We start from the raw sequence: 15,955 nt of genomic DNA, 5'->3' as shown, positions 1-15,955 counted from the left end.
AAGCCTGGCTTTGTTTCTTGTTACTTCACCTTGCTCATTCAGCTTGTTTCTGAATACCCATTTTGTTCCAATAATGTTCTTGTGCTGAGGTTTGGGTACCAGATCCCACACATCATTTCTTTGAAATTGATTCAATTCTTCTTGCATAGCTAGGATCCATCCATCATCTGAAAGTGCTTCATCAACTGTTGTAGGTTCAATCATTGAGATTAGTCCAATCATTGACTCTTCTTGTCTGAAATGTGATCTTGTTCTTCTTGGACTATCTTTGTTTCCAATGATTAGCTCCTCAGGATGTGAAGACTTGTGTTTGAATGTGTTTCTGGGAGGATCTTCTTGATGTGAGCCATCTTGTGCTTCATCAGAAGCAGTTTCATCTTGCGCTTCTGATGTGGGTTCAGCTTCTGGACTACCTTCAGACTCAGCTATCTGATCAGGTTCTGGAGTAGCTTCAGGAACCTGTATCTCTGCAAAACTTTCATCTTGCTTTGAAGTTTTATCTTCAAGCTCCTTGTCATCAAATTTAACGTGCATAGATTCTTCAACATAGAGTATTTCTGAATTATACACTCTGTATGCCTTTGACCTTTCAGAGTAACCTAAAAAGATTCCTCTTTGGGCCTTGGCATCAAATTTCTTTAGGTAGAGCTTGTTGTTCAGAATGTAACATGTACATCCAAATTGATGAAAGTAAGAGATATTGGGTTTTCTTCCTTTAAAGAGTTCATATGCTGTTTTCTCCAAAATAGGTCTAATATAGATCCTGTTTTGAACATAGCATGCTGTATTCACTGCTTCTGCCCAAAAATGTTTTGGTAAATTGTTTTCATGAATCATGGTTCTGGCCATTTCTTGTAAAGTTCTATTCTTTCTCTCTACAACCCCATTTTGTTGTGGTGTTCTAGGAGAAGAGAATTCATGGAAAATTCCATGTTTTTCACAAAAAGCTTCAAATGGCTCATTTTCAAATTCTCCACCATGATCACTTCTGATTTTCAAAATTTTTGATTCTTTTTCAGATTGAATTTGAGTGCAGAAGCTACTGAATACATCACACGCAACATCTTTACTCTTTATGAATTTCACCCAAGTCCATCTGCTGTAATCATCAACAATGACTAATCCATATCTACTTCCATATAAGGATGCAGTACTCACTGGTCCAAATAAATCAATATGGAGTAATTCTAAAGGTCTTGAGGTTGAAACCATGTCTTTGGTTTTAAAAGATGATTTCACAATTTTCCCTCTCTGACATGCACCACAGAGTGCATCTGAATGATAGTCAATGTCTGGTAGCCCTTTCACAAGTTGTAACTTACTAAGCTTAGAGATTAACCTCCAGTTAGCATGTCCCAACCTTCTGTGCCACATCCATTTCTTATCATTCACTGATAGTAGGCAAATCACCTTCTGATCAGCCAGTTCAGAAAAATTGATTTTATAGACATTGTCAACTCTCTTTCCCTTGAACACAATGGATTTGTCTTCTTTGTTGATTACTGTACAGTTGGGTTTTTCAAAAAGCACATCATAACCATTATCACAAAATTGACTAATGCTCAAAAGGTTATATTCAAGACCATCTACCAACCATACATTATTAATTGAGGTAGAGGAATTACCAATAGTTCCTGTACCTATGATCTTGCCTGACTGGTTGCCTCCAAATTTCACATTTCCTCCCTCTTTCATTGTTAGGCTGAGGAACATGGACTTGTCTCCTGTCATGTGTCTTGAGCAACCGCTGTCTAGGTACCATGATCTTTGCTTTGGCACTGCTCTTAGACATACCTGCATCATTGACATTTTTAGATTTAGGTACCCATTGTTCTATGGGTCCTGGAAGGTTAGTACTTAAGGCTTTACTCTTCACTTCTTGTACCTTGTGCTGTGAGTTGGGTTGCTTCTGATTAACCATCTCCTTAGGTTTTGGTACTTCAGAAGCAGTAACTGTCTTCTTCTGAAACTTAGACTTCAGAACCTCAGATTTTGGTTTCACCAGACTCTGAGGAATAGGTTCTGATCTTTTCAGGATCCTAACCTTTGAAGTCTTGGAATCAGACTTGATCATAGCCTTTGACTTAGAGTTCTTTGGTTTTGAATTAATCTTAGCCTTAGAACTAGAAGCTTCAGGTTCTGATTGAACAACAGTTTCCAACTCAGCCCCTTCTGGTACAAAGAATGTTTTCAGACCTTCCTTGATGCATTCACAACAAGACTTTAGATTGGTTTTCTCAAGTTTCACTTCTGGAAAACCAATTCCTCTGCCATTGTTCTTGTAAATGCTATAAATCATAGAAGCCACTCTGCTTCTGTCAATGCCAGATATAATGAAATCTTCAAGAGCAATTTCATGATTACTTAAAGGTTTTTCATTACACTTTTCTTGTAGCTTCTGACATAAGAACCTGAGCTGATCTTCATATGTTTTACACATGAAATCAAAGCCCCTAAGTCCTTGTTCAGAAGCTTTCAGATCCAATAGAGTTGATTTTTGCTGTTGTACCAAATCAGCATATTTTTCTTTTAAATCCTTCAACTCATTGGTTCTTACTTCAAAATGTGTAAGGAGTTCTTTAAGTGACTCAACAAGTTCATTTCTGGGGATTTTGGAATATACCTCGTTTTCATCTTCTGAGTCTAAATCTGATCCAACTTCTGAAGTTGTTGTTGCTACCAACCCAACAGCTACCTTTGCATCTTCATCAGCTTCCTCTTTATCAGATCCAGATTCACTACCCAAATCATCCCAGGTTGCCATTAAACTCTGCTTAATCTGCTTCTTGAATTTGCTTGGTTTGAATGTAGACCTCTTTGACTTGTCCTTTGACTTTTCTCTTTGAAGATCAGGGCATTCAGCAATGAAGTGTCCCGGCTTCTTACAGTTGAAGCATCCCTTCTGATCTTCTTTCCTTGAGCTTCTGGAGTTACCCCTTTTGGCGAGAAACTTTCTGTTCTTCTTGGCCAGATATTGAAGTCTGTTTGAGAGCATGGCCATTTCAGCAGCATCTGGTTCATAATCTGAACTTGACTGTACTTCCTCTTCAGATTCAACCACTCTGAGAGCTTTTGATGACTTGCCTTTGGATGGAAGAGCTATTGATTTACTCTTCTTAGTAGACTCATGTTCATTAAGACTTAACTCATGAACTTTGAGAGAACTAACAAGATCTTCGACACTTAAAGTGTTTAAATCTTTAGCTTCCTCAATGGCAGTCACCTTCGGTCTCCATCTGGCAGGTAAGCTTCTGAGAATCTTGCTTACATGATCAGAAGCAACATAGCTCTTCTTTAGAATCTGTAGCCCAGAAACTAAGGTTTGAAACCTTGAGTACATCTCCTCAATAGTTTCATCATCCTTCATCTTGAATAACTCATACTGATGTACAAGCAGAAGAGCCTTTGCTTCTTTGACCTTCTTGCTCCCTTCATAATTTGAACAGAGAGAAGCAAACATAGCTTTAGCAGTGGATTTGTCACTCATTTTCATGTACTCTGCTTTGGGTATGGCAGTGACAAGAGCTCCTCTGATAATATGATGCTTCTTGTAGAGTTTCCTCAGTTCTGGAGTATGTTTCTTTCTATCCACAGCAGCTCCTTCTTCATCAAGGACTAAATCACCAACACCATCTTCCAGAATATCCCATAATTCTTCATCTAGGCTCATGATGTAACTGTAAAAATTAGTCTTCCACCAAGAGAACTCTTCAGCATCTCCATTGAACTTTGGAACTTTTCCAACACTGGTTTTCTTACTATCACTATAATCATGTGAGACATTTTTATAGCTAGTATCACTAGAACCAGAACCATTAGGAGGAGGAGTAGTCATGTTTTTCTCAGATCTTTGACTGTTGCACGGTTAAGTGTTACACAACAGACCAAGGCTCTAGATACCAATTGAAGGTGAGAAAAACACAAGAAGGGGGGGTTGAATTGTGTTTTGAAAAATTCTTCGTTTCTCCTAAACAACTGAATACACTGATCAGAAGCTAAGTGAGACAGCTTCTGAAGTGATGATCAGAATCTAAATGCAGCGGAAAAAAACAGAGAGAGAGAAGAAGAACGACACAAAGCAATTATACTGGTTCCTTCCACAATCCGGAAGTAGTCCAGTCCCCCTTGCACTTCCAAGGAGATTTCACTAAGAGTAATATCTGATTACAATTGCTCAAGCACACAAGCAAGAGACTTCCTTTGCTCAAGCACACAAGCAAGAGACTTCCTTTGCTCAAGAACACAATCAAGAGACTTCCTAACTAAACAAAATTACACAGAAAATTGTTTAAGGTTGAACACTTGATATACAATCAGAGGTGCTCACAATACAAATCAGATACAGACTCAATGGACTTAAGAATTTCTAAGATATGACTATAAGACACAGAAATTCTAAGTGAATGCAGAACAATTTCAGCAGAGGTTTGGCACTTGTAAAAATGTTGTGAGTCTTTCGTTCAGCGTTCTTGCATTGCCAAATCTCTAGGTCTTCACTCCTTTATATAGAGGTGTGAGAGAGACGTTGTGAAATTGCCAGCACACCAAAGAGTCGTTGTTGAAGCTTGATCTTTCACCAATGATATATTGCCTGATTTGGTTGTTGTCCTATGAAGAACAAATTTGAAATCCATTCCTTATCCAAAGGAACATCTATGCAGGCGAAGCTGTATTCTGGAGCTGTTTTCTTCTCCTGTAGCGTGGACACAAAACAGAGTAGTGGAGAACGTGGTTGTACAATTCGTACAAAGTACAATGTCAACGCTTTCGTCCAAACTGCAAGCACAGGCCTTCAAACACCTTTGAAATGACCGTTGCAAAATTCCACTAATCCTTTGTTTGTGTTTTCGAATCCAATAGACAACTTTTGCATTGATAATTCTTCAATTCTTGATTCTTTGCAAATCCAGTTGAAATTCAGCTTCTGGTGAAATGGCTTCTGATGAGGCAGCTTCTGATGATGCAGCTTCTGATGATATGACTTCTGCAGCTTCTGATGATGCAGCTTCTGATGATACAGCTTCTGATGATATGACTTCTGGACTTCTTGTCTTCAGGAGCACTATTCTTACTTCAGAAGCGTCTTAACGTCAGGAGCACTATTCTTACTTCAGAAGCGACTTAACTTCAGGAACGCTTTTTCTTCTTCAGTAACAAGTTGCCTTCAGGAGCGTCCAAGCTTCAAATCTTTGTTGTTTCCTTTGCTCTTTATTTGCTCATTCAGAACCAATGATGATGTAACTTGGTAATTATGGTCCTGTACACTTGAACAAATATTAGCTAGTCCAATTTACAATTTTTAATACCTTGTTATCATCAAAACTCTTTAAGGTTCATTGTTAAACACATTTTGTTCCAACAAGAATCACATGTGATGGTTCCGTCAAAAGAATGATTTGAAGGTACCGGTGTACAATCAGTCGAGGTTGAGGAGGAGTGGGAGGACATGCTACAAAACAAGAGCACGCCAAGACTCAATTTGTAAAACTTTTACTCGAATTTTATGTTTCCTATATATATAAATCAATAGAGGCTAATCAATTGGTACATCCAAAATCATAAAGTAACAAAGAAAGAATATTGAGAAGAGTGTATTAAGTGTAAGTTGGTCTAAATGGGGTCCTTTTTTATTTTAATGCCTCATTTTACCTTTCACTTCTTCTTGTTGCTACTACTTATTCATTTTACTTCCTACACTTGTTCCCCATATTTTTTTAAAATTGAACCCAATAATTTTCAAAAAATTGCCATTTCACCCCTAAAAAGTGCAGAATTTACAAAATTGGTACCCTTGTTTCAATTGGAAAATTTGACCAACATTTTTTAAAATTTTATAAAGTAGCCCAAAAATGTTCATGATGAATTTGTTTTATTATTCTAAAACAAAAACATTTAAAAATAAAAATGATCCAGAAAAATCTTTTAAATTGTCTAGAATTATAAATTTTCTGAAATTTTCCATGACCATATCCAACCAAACACACTCTAATATAATTTAGAATTTTAGTCATTTTAATAGCTTTAATTGAATTGATATTATTAAAGAGGAAATAAAAAATCATAAATTAATGTTAAAATAGGTTTCAATATTTTTTTCTAAAAGACTCGTTTGAATATATTTAAGCCAAACTTTTTGATGAATATTTTCACCAAGCAAGTGAGAATGTGAGATGGCCCCTATCCTGGTCGGTATATAAAAAACGTGTAACATGTCTAATGTAAAACCAATTTAGGAAGTCAAGTCTCCGATTCTCGACGTCAATTTAGGAAGTCAAGTCTCCATACGGTTGAAGAAAAGCATATCCCCTGGCTACTACAAAACAAGAGAACGCCAAGACTCAATTTGAAAACAACTCTAATAAGACAAACTTACTCGGTTCTCGCCCATCTTATCTTGTATAAATAAAAACAAGCTAATCAATTTGCATATACAAGAAATAATATTGAGAAGAGTGTAAGTTTCTCTAAATGGGCTTCTTTTTTATTCTATTGTCTTCTTCTACCTTTCACTTTTTCTTCTTGTTGTTGCTTACTCATTTTACTTCCCATACTTTCTCACTGTGCAACCATCATGACACCTCTGCCTTGTTACAATTCAAAAACTCTTTTTCTCTCAACACTTCATCGAAACTCTATTTTCCGTGTTCTTCTTTTTCTTTCAAAACAAAATCTTGGAAAAACAATACAGATTGTTGCGAGTGGGATGGTGTCACGTGCGACACCATGTCAGATCACGTGATTGGTCTGGACCTCAGTTGCAACAATCTGAAAGGTGAATTACATCCCAACAGCACAATCTTCCAGCTTAAACACCTTCAACAACTCAACCTGGCTTTTAATAATTTTTCTTGGTCTTCAATGCCTATTGGTATTGGAGATTTAGTGAATCTCACACATCTAAATCTATCCAATTGTTACATCGGTGGTCACATTCCCTCCACAATCTCTCATTTGTCCAAATTAGTATCACTTTATCTTAGCTTTAACTACGTGGAGTTTGATTCATTCACATGGGAGAAACTCATTCATAATGCTACTAATTTAAGTGAGATTTATCTAGATTATGTGAATATGTCTTCCATTAGAGAGAGCTCTTTGTCTATGCTAAAGAATTTGTCATCCTCTTTGATTTCTCTTAGTCTATCAGAAACTGAGTTGCAAGGAAATTTGTCCAGTGACATCCTCTCTTTACCTAATCTTCAAAAACTAGATTTGTCATCTAATTATGACCTTAGTGGTCAACTTCCAATGTCCAATTGGACCACTCCTCTAAGGTACTTGGACCTGTCTTTGACCACTTTCTCAGGTGAAATTCCTAATTCTATAGGCCATTTGAAGTATCTTTCTCAATTAGCCTTTTCAGGTTGCAATTTTGAAGGGATGGTTCCTCTATCTTTGAGGAACCTCACACAACTAACATATTTGGACCTATCAAGAAATAAACTTAATGGTGAGATCTCACCATTACTTTCAAACCTCACACACCTCATTCATTGTGACCTTGGATATAATAAATTTAGCGGTAACATCCCAAATGTTTTTGGAAATTTAAACAAATTAATTTTTTTATCACTTTACTCTAACATCCTAACAGGCCAAGTTCCATCATCACTTTTTCATCTACCTCACCTTTCTGATTTAGATTTATCATTTAACAAACTAGTTGGCCCAATTCCAATTGAAATCACAAAACGTTCAAAATTGAGTATTGTGGATTTGAATAGTAACATGTTAAATGGAACAATTCCACATTGGTGTTATTCTTTGCCTTCATTGTTAGAGTTATCCCTCAGCGACAACCATCTCACAGGGTTCATTGGTGAGTTCTCAACATATTCTTTGCAATCTTTGAATCTCTCTAATAACAACCTACAAGGTCATTTTCCAAATTCAATATTTCAACTCCAAAATCTTACCATCTTAGATTTGTCATCAACAAACTTGAGTGGTGTTGTGGATTTTCACCAATTTTCAAAATTAAACAAACTACTGTATCTCCATCTTTCACACAATAGTTTTCTTTCTATCAACACTAATAGCAGTGCTGACTCCATCTTACCCAACCTTGAATATTTATATTTATCATCAAGTAATATTAGTAGTTTTCCTAAATTCCTAGCACGAAATTTGCTAACATTAGATCTTTCCAATAACAACATTCATGGGAAAATTCCCAAATGGTTTCATAAGAAGCTCCTAAACTCGTGGAAGAACATTCAACACATTGACCTCAGTTTCAACAAGTTACAAGGAGATCTTCCAATTCCACCTGATGGCATTGAAGACTTTTTACTCTCAAACAACAACTTCACAGGAAATATCTCTTCAACATTCTGCAATACATGGGGCTTGGGGGTACTCAATTTGGCACACAACAAATTAACAGGAATGATCCCAGATTGTTTGGGAACACTTCCTATTCTTTTTGTATTGGATTTACAAATGAACAACCTCTATGGAAGCATGCCTAGAACTTTTTCCAAAGAAAATGCATTTGAGACTATAAAGCTGAATGGCAACCAATTGGAAGGACCACTACCAAAATCATTGGCTCAGTGCACAAAACTTGAAGTTTTAGACCTTGGAGAAAACAACATAAAGGACACATTTCCAAATTGGCTTGAAACTCTACAGGAGTTACAAGTACTCAGTTTAAGATCAAATAAATTTCATGGTGCAATCACATGCTCTAGCACCAAACATCCATTTCCCAAGTTGAGAATTTTTGATGTCTCTAACAACAATTTTAGTGGGCCCTTGCCAACATCATATATTAAGAACTTTCAAGGAATGATGAATGTGAATGATAGCCAAATTGGTTTGCAATACATGGGTAAAGCCAATTACTACAATGATTCTGTAGTGGTCATAATGAAAGGTTTTTCTGTGGAGCTAACAAAGATATTGACTACTTTCACAACTATTGATTTATCAAATAACATGTTTGAAGGAGAAATTCCACAAGTCATTGGAGAATTACATTCTCTTAAAGGCCTTAACCTTTCGATCAATGGAATCAAGGGTACCATTCCGCAATCTTTGAGCCATTTGAAAAATTTGGAGTGGTTAGACCTTTCAAGGAACCAGTTGACTGGTGAGATTCCTATGGCTTTGGCAAATTTGAATTTCCTCTCATTCTTGAATCTTTCAGAAAACCACCTTGAGGGAATCATACCTACAGGTCAACAGTTTGGTACATTTGGAAATGATTCTTTTGAAGGAAATACAATGTTGTGTGGATTTCCATTGCCTAAATCATGCAAAAATGAGGAAGAATTGACACCACATTCAACATTTGAAGATGAAGAAGAATCAGGATTTGGCTGGAAAGCTGTTGCAATCGGATATGCATGTGGGGCAATATTCGGGTTGCTCTTGGGATATAATGTATTCTTCGTCACTGGAAAACCGCGGTGGCTTGTAAGACATGTTGAACATATGTTTAACATACGACTGAAAAGAACAAACAACAGAGCCAACACAAATGGTAGAAGAATTAATTAATTTGATGATACAGCTGTTTGCATTTAATTTGAACTTTCTAGTGTAAGGGATGTAGTATGCATATCTTTTAATACCAGTGTGTTTATTTCAAGTTGTTGAACAAATAAAGAATTCATAGCGTGATCAATTGCTTTTCTGTTACTTTCATGACTTTTGAACTTTTTTATTATACACTATATGTATCTCACAAAAGTTTCAGAAATAAAATTAGCTTTAAAATGCAAAAGAAAATAAAATTAAGATATGTGGCTAAGCACTGAACCAGCTTGGATTTGCTATTTTTAAAACTGTCAAGTCCTTATTACATAATAAGAAACTACACCAATACAACCATTTAAGACATGTCAATTCATATCAATAAGAAACAAAGTACAAATACTAATCTAACAGTGGCTGCGCACAAACCAATTCACATAATATAGTGTGCTGCGACGAAGCTGAGGCGTTAATTTTCACCGTGGTGGTTTCTCTAATGGAATGAAGAGTAAATATTTTGGTGAATATATTGGTGCCATGGCCCGTTACTATTAGAAAAAGAGTAACTGCCTCTACCAGAAAGAAAAAAAAGAAGATAAAGAGTAATAACCTACTAAGGAATGTATTTCTTTTCAACTCATATTCATTTGAATTCATATTATTATGTTCTTCTCTTTCATTGTGTATTCATTTTATTTAACCATCTTATAAGGACAAAATTAAAGGAAAGCCCCCCTTCATGAGAGTAGTAGCCGTGTGTCTCTTGTCTTTCGAAAGATTTTGTTTGACCTCAATGTGATATCTACTGCTCTAAATACATTTTTCAGAAGCAAAGCAACTCAAATGTTGACCTTTATGCATCGACAGAAACTTTAATTTAGTATTCTACCTCATTATAGTTTGATTCAGCTTAAGTGTTCAACTAGGAATGTGTAAGGTTTCGCAACAGAACAATTAAATGTTGAATCATATAGTTTGTACTACTATCTTCCAGACATTAAATTTATAAAAGCTGGATTTTCATAAAAAGATGAAATATTCCAATCCTCAGTTGTAGAAGTTAGTGTCATAAGAGCAACCACGATCGATCTCATACTTGGACGTAGTTGTGGATCCCTCATTGTACATGCTTTTGCTAGTTGTGCCATCTTCATAGTTGAAAAAAATGGCCAAACCTTTATTAATGTTGAAAATGTTATCATCAAAATAAAATAAAATTCCTTACACAACTGGTACCTTGCAAACTGAATCAATTGAGTAGTTATCTCCAAGTCTAGGATCCACCAGAATTTTTAGACCTTCTGTTTGATCTTGCTCATAGCCAAACACTTCATCAAACTGCCAAATAAATTAACACAAAAAAACTTAACAAGCAAGAAAGGGAAATGTTTCATTATGCTTAATTATTTATGTTAGTAAAATTTCTATTGATATGAATAGTGATTTGGAACTTTTGTAAGTAAAATTTCATGTGAAATTATTAGGATGCCAATTGAAAATAATAAAGGAGAATCACCGCAGCTACAAGGCCTTTTACTTGAGGACCATCATTGATTACAGCTGCTTTAGCAGAAATAAGTTCATACAGAACAACACCAAAGGCGTAGACATCTACTTTAGGAGAAGGAGAGACGGTGCCACACGCGTATCTGTAAATAAGGAAATGGAATCGTCAATCTTACACTTTTGAAAAATGAACTCATTTTATCACAAATTCTATGTCTTAAGGCAAAGTGCAATGCATTGAAGAGAAAAAGAATTGATCATACTCCGGTGGCATGTAACCGAATGTACCCTCCGCAACTATAGTTGATGATGTAGCATTTCCAACATCAGCAAGTTTGGATAATCCAAAATCTGCAACCTTCGGTGCAAAATGAATAATAAAGAATTCACATCATAATCCCAATAAGAAAAACAGTAAAGAAATAAACATTCTGTAATATGATTTCTACCTTAGCACGAAAGCTTTTGTCTAATAAAATATTTTCCGATTTTATGTCACGATGGATATATACAGGTACTGTATGTTCATGAATATATTCAAGACCTCTGGCTGAATCCAGCGCAATTTGCATCCTTGTAGACCATGACAAAGGTTCTCTTTCTGGTAACATGTTTTACTTGATCAGAAACTTTACAATGACATATTCACATTGGTGCATCATATATATTTTTGTTGAGTTTATCTCACCTGAATCGCGAAGATTTTGACATAAGTTTCCATTGTCAATGTATTCATATATAAGGAAGAGAAAACCTTCAACACAATATCCAATCAAACCTACCTACATGGTCACAAATAGGTAGATATAAAATAAGAAAGTAAAAGATAATAGTATAAAACAGTTTCATTTAATCCATGAATAAAGAAAACATTAAACAGTCTCACATGATTACGACTTTTTCTTTTCAATTCTAGTTTCGAAAACAACAATGATATTTGGTAATAGACACATAAAATAATTACCAGGTTCAAGTGATGAACAAGAGTTAAGACTTTCAGTTCAGCGCAAAATTCTTTTGATGCCTTCATCTTCATCTTCTTGATGGCGGCTTTCTGTGAAATTGGAAAGGACTTATTTAGTACCAAAATAGAAACATTTTGAAACGCTATATAGTAGAAACAATTGCATTCATGTTCTACGTGTGTTGTAATAGAATAGAAAGAATATGAAGACTGTATTTCAAGTACATAAACACATTGTTATCAAATTGAGATTCCAAACGTGAATCAGAAGAACTATTTTCGAAATCTTAAATTGAATTTTATTATGAATTGTAAGATATATTATTAATAAAAATATAATATTTTTAAGTAAAAGCAAGTGATGTAGCTCAATTAAAGTCATAAATCAAATGACAGAAAAGTAGTTGAGCTTACAAAGTACAAAAAAAAAAAGAGTGGCTAACTATATTAAGTTTTGGAAGTAATTCATTGGAATTCGTTAGAAAAATCAAGATTCAATATGAGGTTCATGTCCAAAATATATCGACACAGCACACTAAGAATTCGCACCGATTGAGTTCAATTTTGTATTGAATCAAGTTACGACCTGCATGTAACATAAAGTACTAATAAGTAAGAATATACATGTAATTGAGACCATGCAAAGGATAACAGACCTGGCCTCTCAGCTCTGCATAGAAGACTTCTCCAAAACCACCTTCACCAATTTTATTAGCCATGCTGAAATTATTTGTGGCAATGGATAGTTCTTTGTAGGAAAACTCTTCCGATTTTTCCACCATATTGCTTGTGATGTTGGTACCAATTTGAGCCGAGTTCATCTTGGAATCATCCAAAATCAAATTTTTCTCACATGCCTTCTTCTTCTTCTTTAGATAATATTTAATATACACAAAAAATAACAATAGTAAAAGCGCTGCTAGTACTCCAACAGATATTCCAGTAATAGCCACACTTCCTAGACCTGCTCATAGAATAGAACTATAATACATGAGATGAAAATAGCATTGGCATTATAACTTTGATGATATCTTTACCTTGGCTTAGATATATAGACATTTGATATTAAACTTCAGCGAAGGCAATAATCAAATCACCAACTTTTTGAGGGAGTAAGAAGATTAAACCTACTGTGCTGCAAGGGAAAATGAAAATTTATTCTAATGTTTTTTCTGAAAATGAAAAGAAAAAAAAAAATTAAAACTTGATGTACATTAACATGGAGAATAAGGTTAGAATTTATACCTCGGGTGAAGGGGCAAATAGCTTCCATTTTGATCTGTCAAATGAAAGGACAAAACTTGTGATGCAAGTACTAATTGAAAATTTGCAGCTAAATTCTTTTCTGTAAGCATAAATCATGATGCAGATTAGTTAAGCTTTGGTAAAGACCCAGCAAATACCACTCTTGCTTCGAGAAAGAAAAAATGAAATTATCAGGAGAGCCTTCTTAAACTCAGGAAATTGAAGACTCAACTTTACAAGCATAACTCTAAAAGATTGTTTGAATAGCAAACCCGGCTCTAAAGTAATCAAATAAATAAACGCTCAAGAACACAACGATTGATTACAGAGTTCAGCCGATTGTTCTGTGAAAAATCATGTGATGATAGGGCCATATACATCATACTCATACTAGAGTAAGAGAGCATAGGAATACTAGTGAGGTAAACGCTCATTAAGGAATCATATAGATTGATTAAAAATAGTCAATTGAATTATGTATACAATAGTCTCATTTATAGAATCCAATTGCACAACTAATTGAGTAACTAACCCTTAACCAATTCCAAATTGACTAACCAACACTAACTATCTATTATTCAATGCTTACGATTTCATATTACATAACTTTGTTTAAATATTGTAGACGTGATTACAAGTTTACCCCTGAACCGTCGCCGCCACACCGTCTATCCCTCCTAGTTGTAACACAACTAGCGAATGGACCGAAAGGCCAAAGGGCTTTTGCTCCACTCGTTGCGCATTCAGCACAGCTTCTCTCACTCCGCTATGCTACGTTCAAGTAGCTGCTCACTTATTAGCGAATATAAGCATATACACAGTACATTCAGTCCTAGATATACTTAGGACCTGTTTCGATAAAAAAAAAACTTATTTACAGCTTATAGCACAAGTGTTTATCATGATAAGCGCACATAAGCTATTTCTGTAGAAACAGATTCAATAAAGTTAAATTGGTTTTGTATATGTTATATCTGTTTTTTTAAGCTATATTATAGAACTTAAGAAATAAGGTGAAATTTTTTTTGAAAGTTGTCATAAGCTGTTTTTGTATGTTCTCTCAAACAATTTTACCAAACTTATGTCAGTAAATAAGCTCAAATAAGTCAATCCAAAGAGGCCCATATATTTGCAAAATCAATAATCAAAATATTCAACACTAAGTACTCTTTCATAAACCCAAGTACCTAACATCAGAATAAATACAAAATTTAAGAGTTCATAGAAAAATCAAAAATCAAACCTTTCCCTGGGATAAAAACAAGACCACTTCCTTGGCTGAAATCAACACCAGGGTTATACCTCTGCAACAACTCAGCCTCAATCTTAGTATCCTTTGCAATAGACTCCAAAGTATCCTCACTTCTAAGAGGATATGTAATGAACAAACCATAATCCATAGAAACCTCTCTATCCCCACAAGAACAATTAACAGTAACATTAATCATTGCAAAATCAGGAATATTAGTTGGTCTATAAACATTAAAGTTTTGCATCCAAACATCAGTAGTCAAATTTGAAAAACTCTCTTCTGCAACTAATGTATATGTTTCTTCTGGCTGAAGCTCATAGAGAAATGTATAAGCAAGAAACTCTCCATTGATGCAATCACAAGGGAAAGGAACATTCACTCTTTTGTTTTTATTGGTGATGATGATATCTTGAGGATTTGTAAGAACATTGGATTTCATAATGTTTGAAATATATGTAAGGTTGGAAACATTGGTTAAGGTGTATGAAGCTAGAGCTAAATTACAACCTTTGTTACACTTTGATTCTGTTATGACTATGAATGATGTTGAAGCTAGTAACAAGATGATAAGAAGTAAGAAACTGAAACTGGTTTTCATTGAGTTGAATATAACAAGTGGTTTTTGAAGAGAAGAAGAGAAAATTGAAGTTTTTGTGTTAGTGTTAATGAATAAATTAGTGTAAGAAAGAAGATAAGCTAATACTTTAAGCATGTGTGTAAGAGGTTACTAATTTCCGCGTAGTGTTAGTGTTAGTGTTGTCGTCATGAACAGACTTCTATTCATGTTGGCAACTTGACATGTTGGTGTGGAAAGGGACCCACACATCCACTTTGCCTTTGAGTTGACTTTGATACAACTGGTCCATCCTATACTTTGATGGCCCACATTTTAGTCTGTTTGGAAATTTAGATGGAAGGGAAGAAATAACCTTGAGAATTGAGTGGTAAATGTTGAAATCTTTTATCTTATGAAATATCTGGCAATTAGAAAAAAAAACATTGTTCACTGTATTTATATAGTGAACAATGCATAAGATGCCGTATTGTTCTTTAGGATTTGTGTCCAAACAGTATTTCTTTTTGTGTGTATATACAATGATAATAGTCATTAAAAATTCATATATGTTATAAAATTTAATGAATTTTTTAAAATACACGGAGTGGTATACGTTATATTTTCCAAATTTAATGATTTTTTTAAAATAAATACGTTAACAATGTTTGCATGAGATGATTTGAGTTTCTTACAACTTAAATAGAGGTGTGAGATTCGAACTCAACGTTGATAATTCAACAATTTTAAAATTCTTAAAGGAGTGTTTTGTTTCTCATTCTAATCCTACATGAACTTGGGAAAATAGTATATGGAGTTGTGCGCAAATAATACTTAATTTACACCAAAATTTTCATAATAAATATACATGTGTTTCTAGGAAAAAAGTTTAAAAAGAAAAAGAATTCTGGATTCTCAAATTCTTGAACTTATCCTAACTAAATTTTGATATTAA

At 34.7% G+C, this 15,955-nt stretch overlaps 2 protein-coding genes across 7 annotated transcripts; one reads left to right on the top strand and one right to left on the bottom strand.

Annotated features, from left to right (window-relative positions):
* The first annotated feature begins 5,556 nt into the window (after nucleotides 1–5,556).
* On the top strand, nucleotides 5,557–9,631 carry LOC146924414 (receptor-like protein 41). 2 transcript variants are annotated; one of them, XM_085709445.1, is made up of 2 exons: nucleotides 5,557–5,700; nucleotides 6,555–9,631. In XM_085709445.1, exons 1-2 carry the CDS (start codon nucleotides 5,615–5,617, stop codon nucleotides 9,502–9,504), a joined length of 3,036 nt encoding a protein of 1,011 aa, XP_085565571.1. In that variant the 5' UTR covers nucleotides 5,557–5,614; the 3' UTR covers nucleotides 9,505–9,631. The 2 variants fall into 2 exon arrangements, with proteins under 2 accessions (XP_085565571.1, XP_085565570.1); XM_085709444.1 differs by lacking the exon at nucleotides 5,557–5,700 and having other exon boundaries at nucleotides 6,426–9,631.
* Nucleotides 9,632–10,299: 668 nt separating this feature from the next.
* LOC146924413 (chitin elicitor receptor kinase 1-like) lies at nucleotides 10,300–15,199 on the bottom strand. Of its 5 annotated transcripts, none has more exons than XM_085709452.1 (11): nucleotides 14,439–15,199; nucleotides 13,196–13,229; nucleotides 13,052–13,080; nucleotides 12,607–12,917; nucleotides 11,951–12,040; nucleotides 11,675–11,768; nucleotides 11,436–11,587; nucleotides 11,250–11,344; nucleotides 10,997–11,129; nucleotides 10,717–10,818; nucleotides 10,300–10,628 (listed from the first exon to the last, which is right to left on the bottom strand). In XM_085709452.1, exons 1-11 carry the CDS (start codon nucleotides 15,157–15,159, stop codon nucleotides 10,464–10,466), a joined length of 1,926 nt encoding a protein of 641 aa, XP_085565578.1. In that variant the 5' UTR covers nucleotides 15,160–15,199; the 3' UTR covers nucleotides 10,300–10,463. The 5 variants fall into 5 exon arrangements, with proteins under 5 accessions (XP_085565578.1, XP_085565575.1, XP_085565577.1 ...); XM_085709449.1 differs by lacking the exon at nucleotides 13,052–13,080 and having other exon boundaries at nucleotides 12,607–12,914; nucleotides 14,439–14,550; nucleotides 14,685–14,701; XM_085709451.1 differs by having other exon boundaries at nucleotides 12,607–12,914; nucleotides 12,988–13,085; nucleotides 14,439–14,546.
* Between the last annotated feature and the right edge of the window lie 756 nt (nucleotides 15,200–15,955).

This window comes from Medicago sativa, chromosome 5 (assembly GCF_051527215.1).
Source record: "Medicago sativa cultivar Bolivia chromosome 5, Bolivia_mono, whole genome shotgun sequence".
In the NCBI taxonomy this organism is placed as follows: domain Eukaryota; kingdom Viridiplantae; phylum Streptophyta; class Magnoliopsida; order Fabales; family Fabaceae; genus Medicago; species Medicago sativa.
The sequence above is the reverse complement of the archived record's forward strand: the minus strand, read 5'-3'. Positions and strand labels throughout refer to the sequence as shown.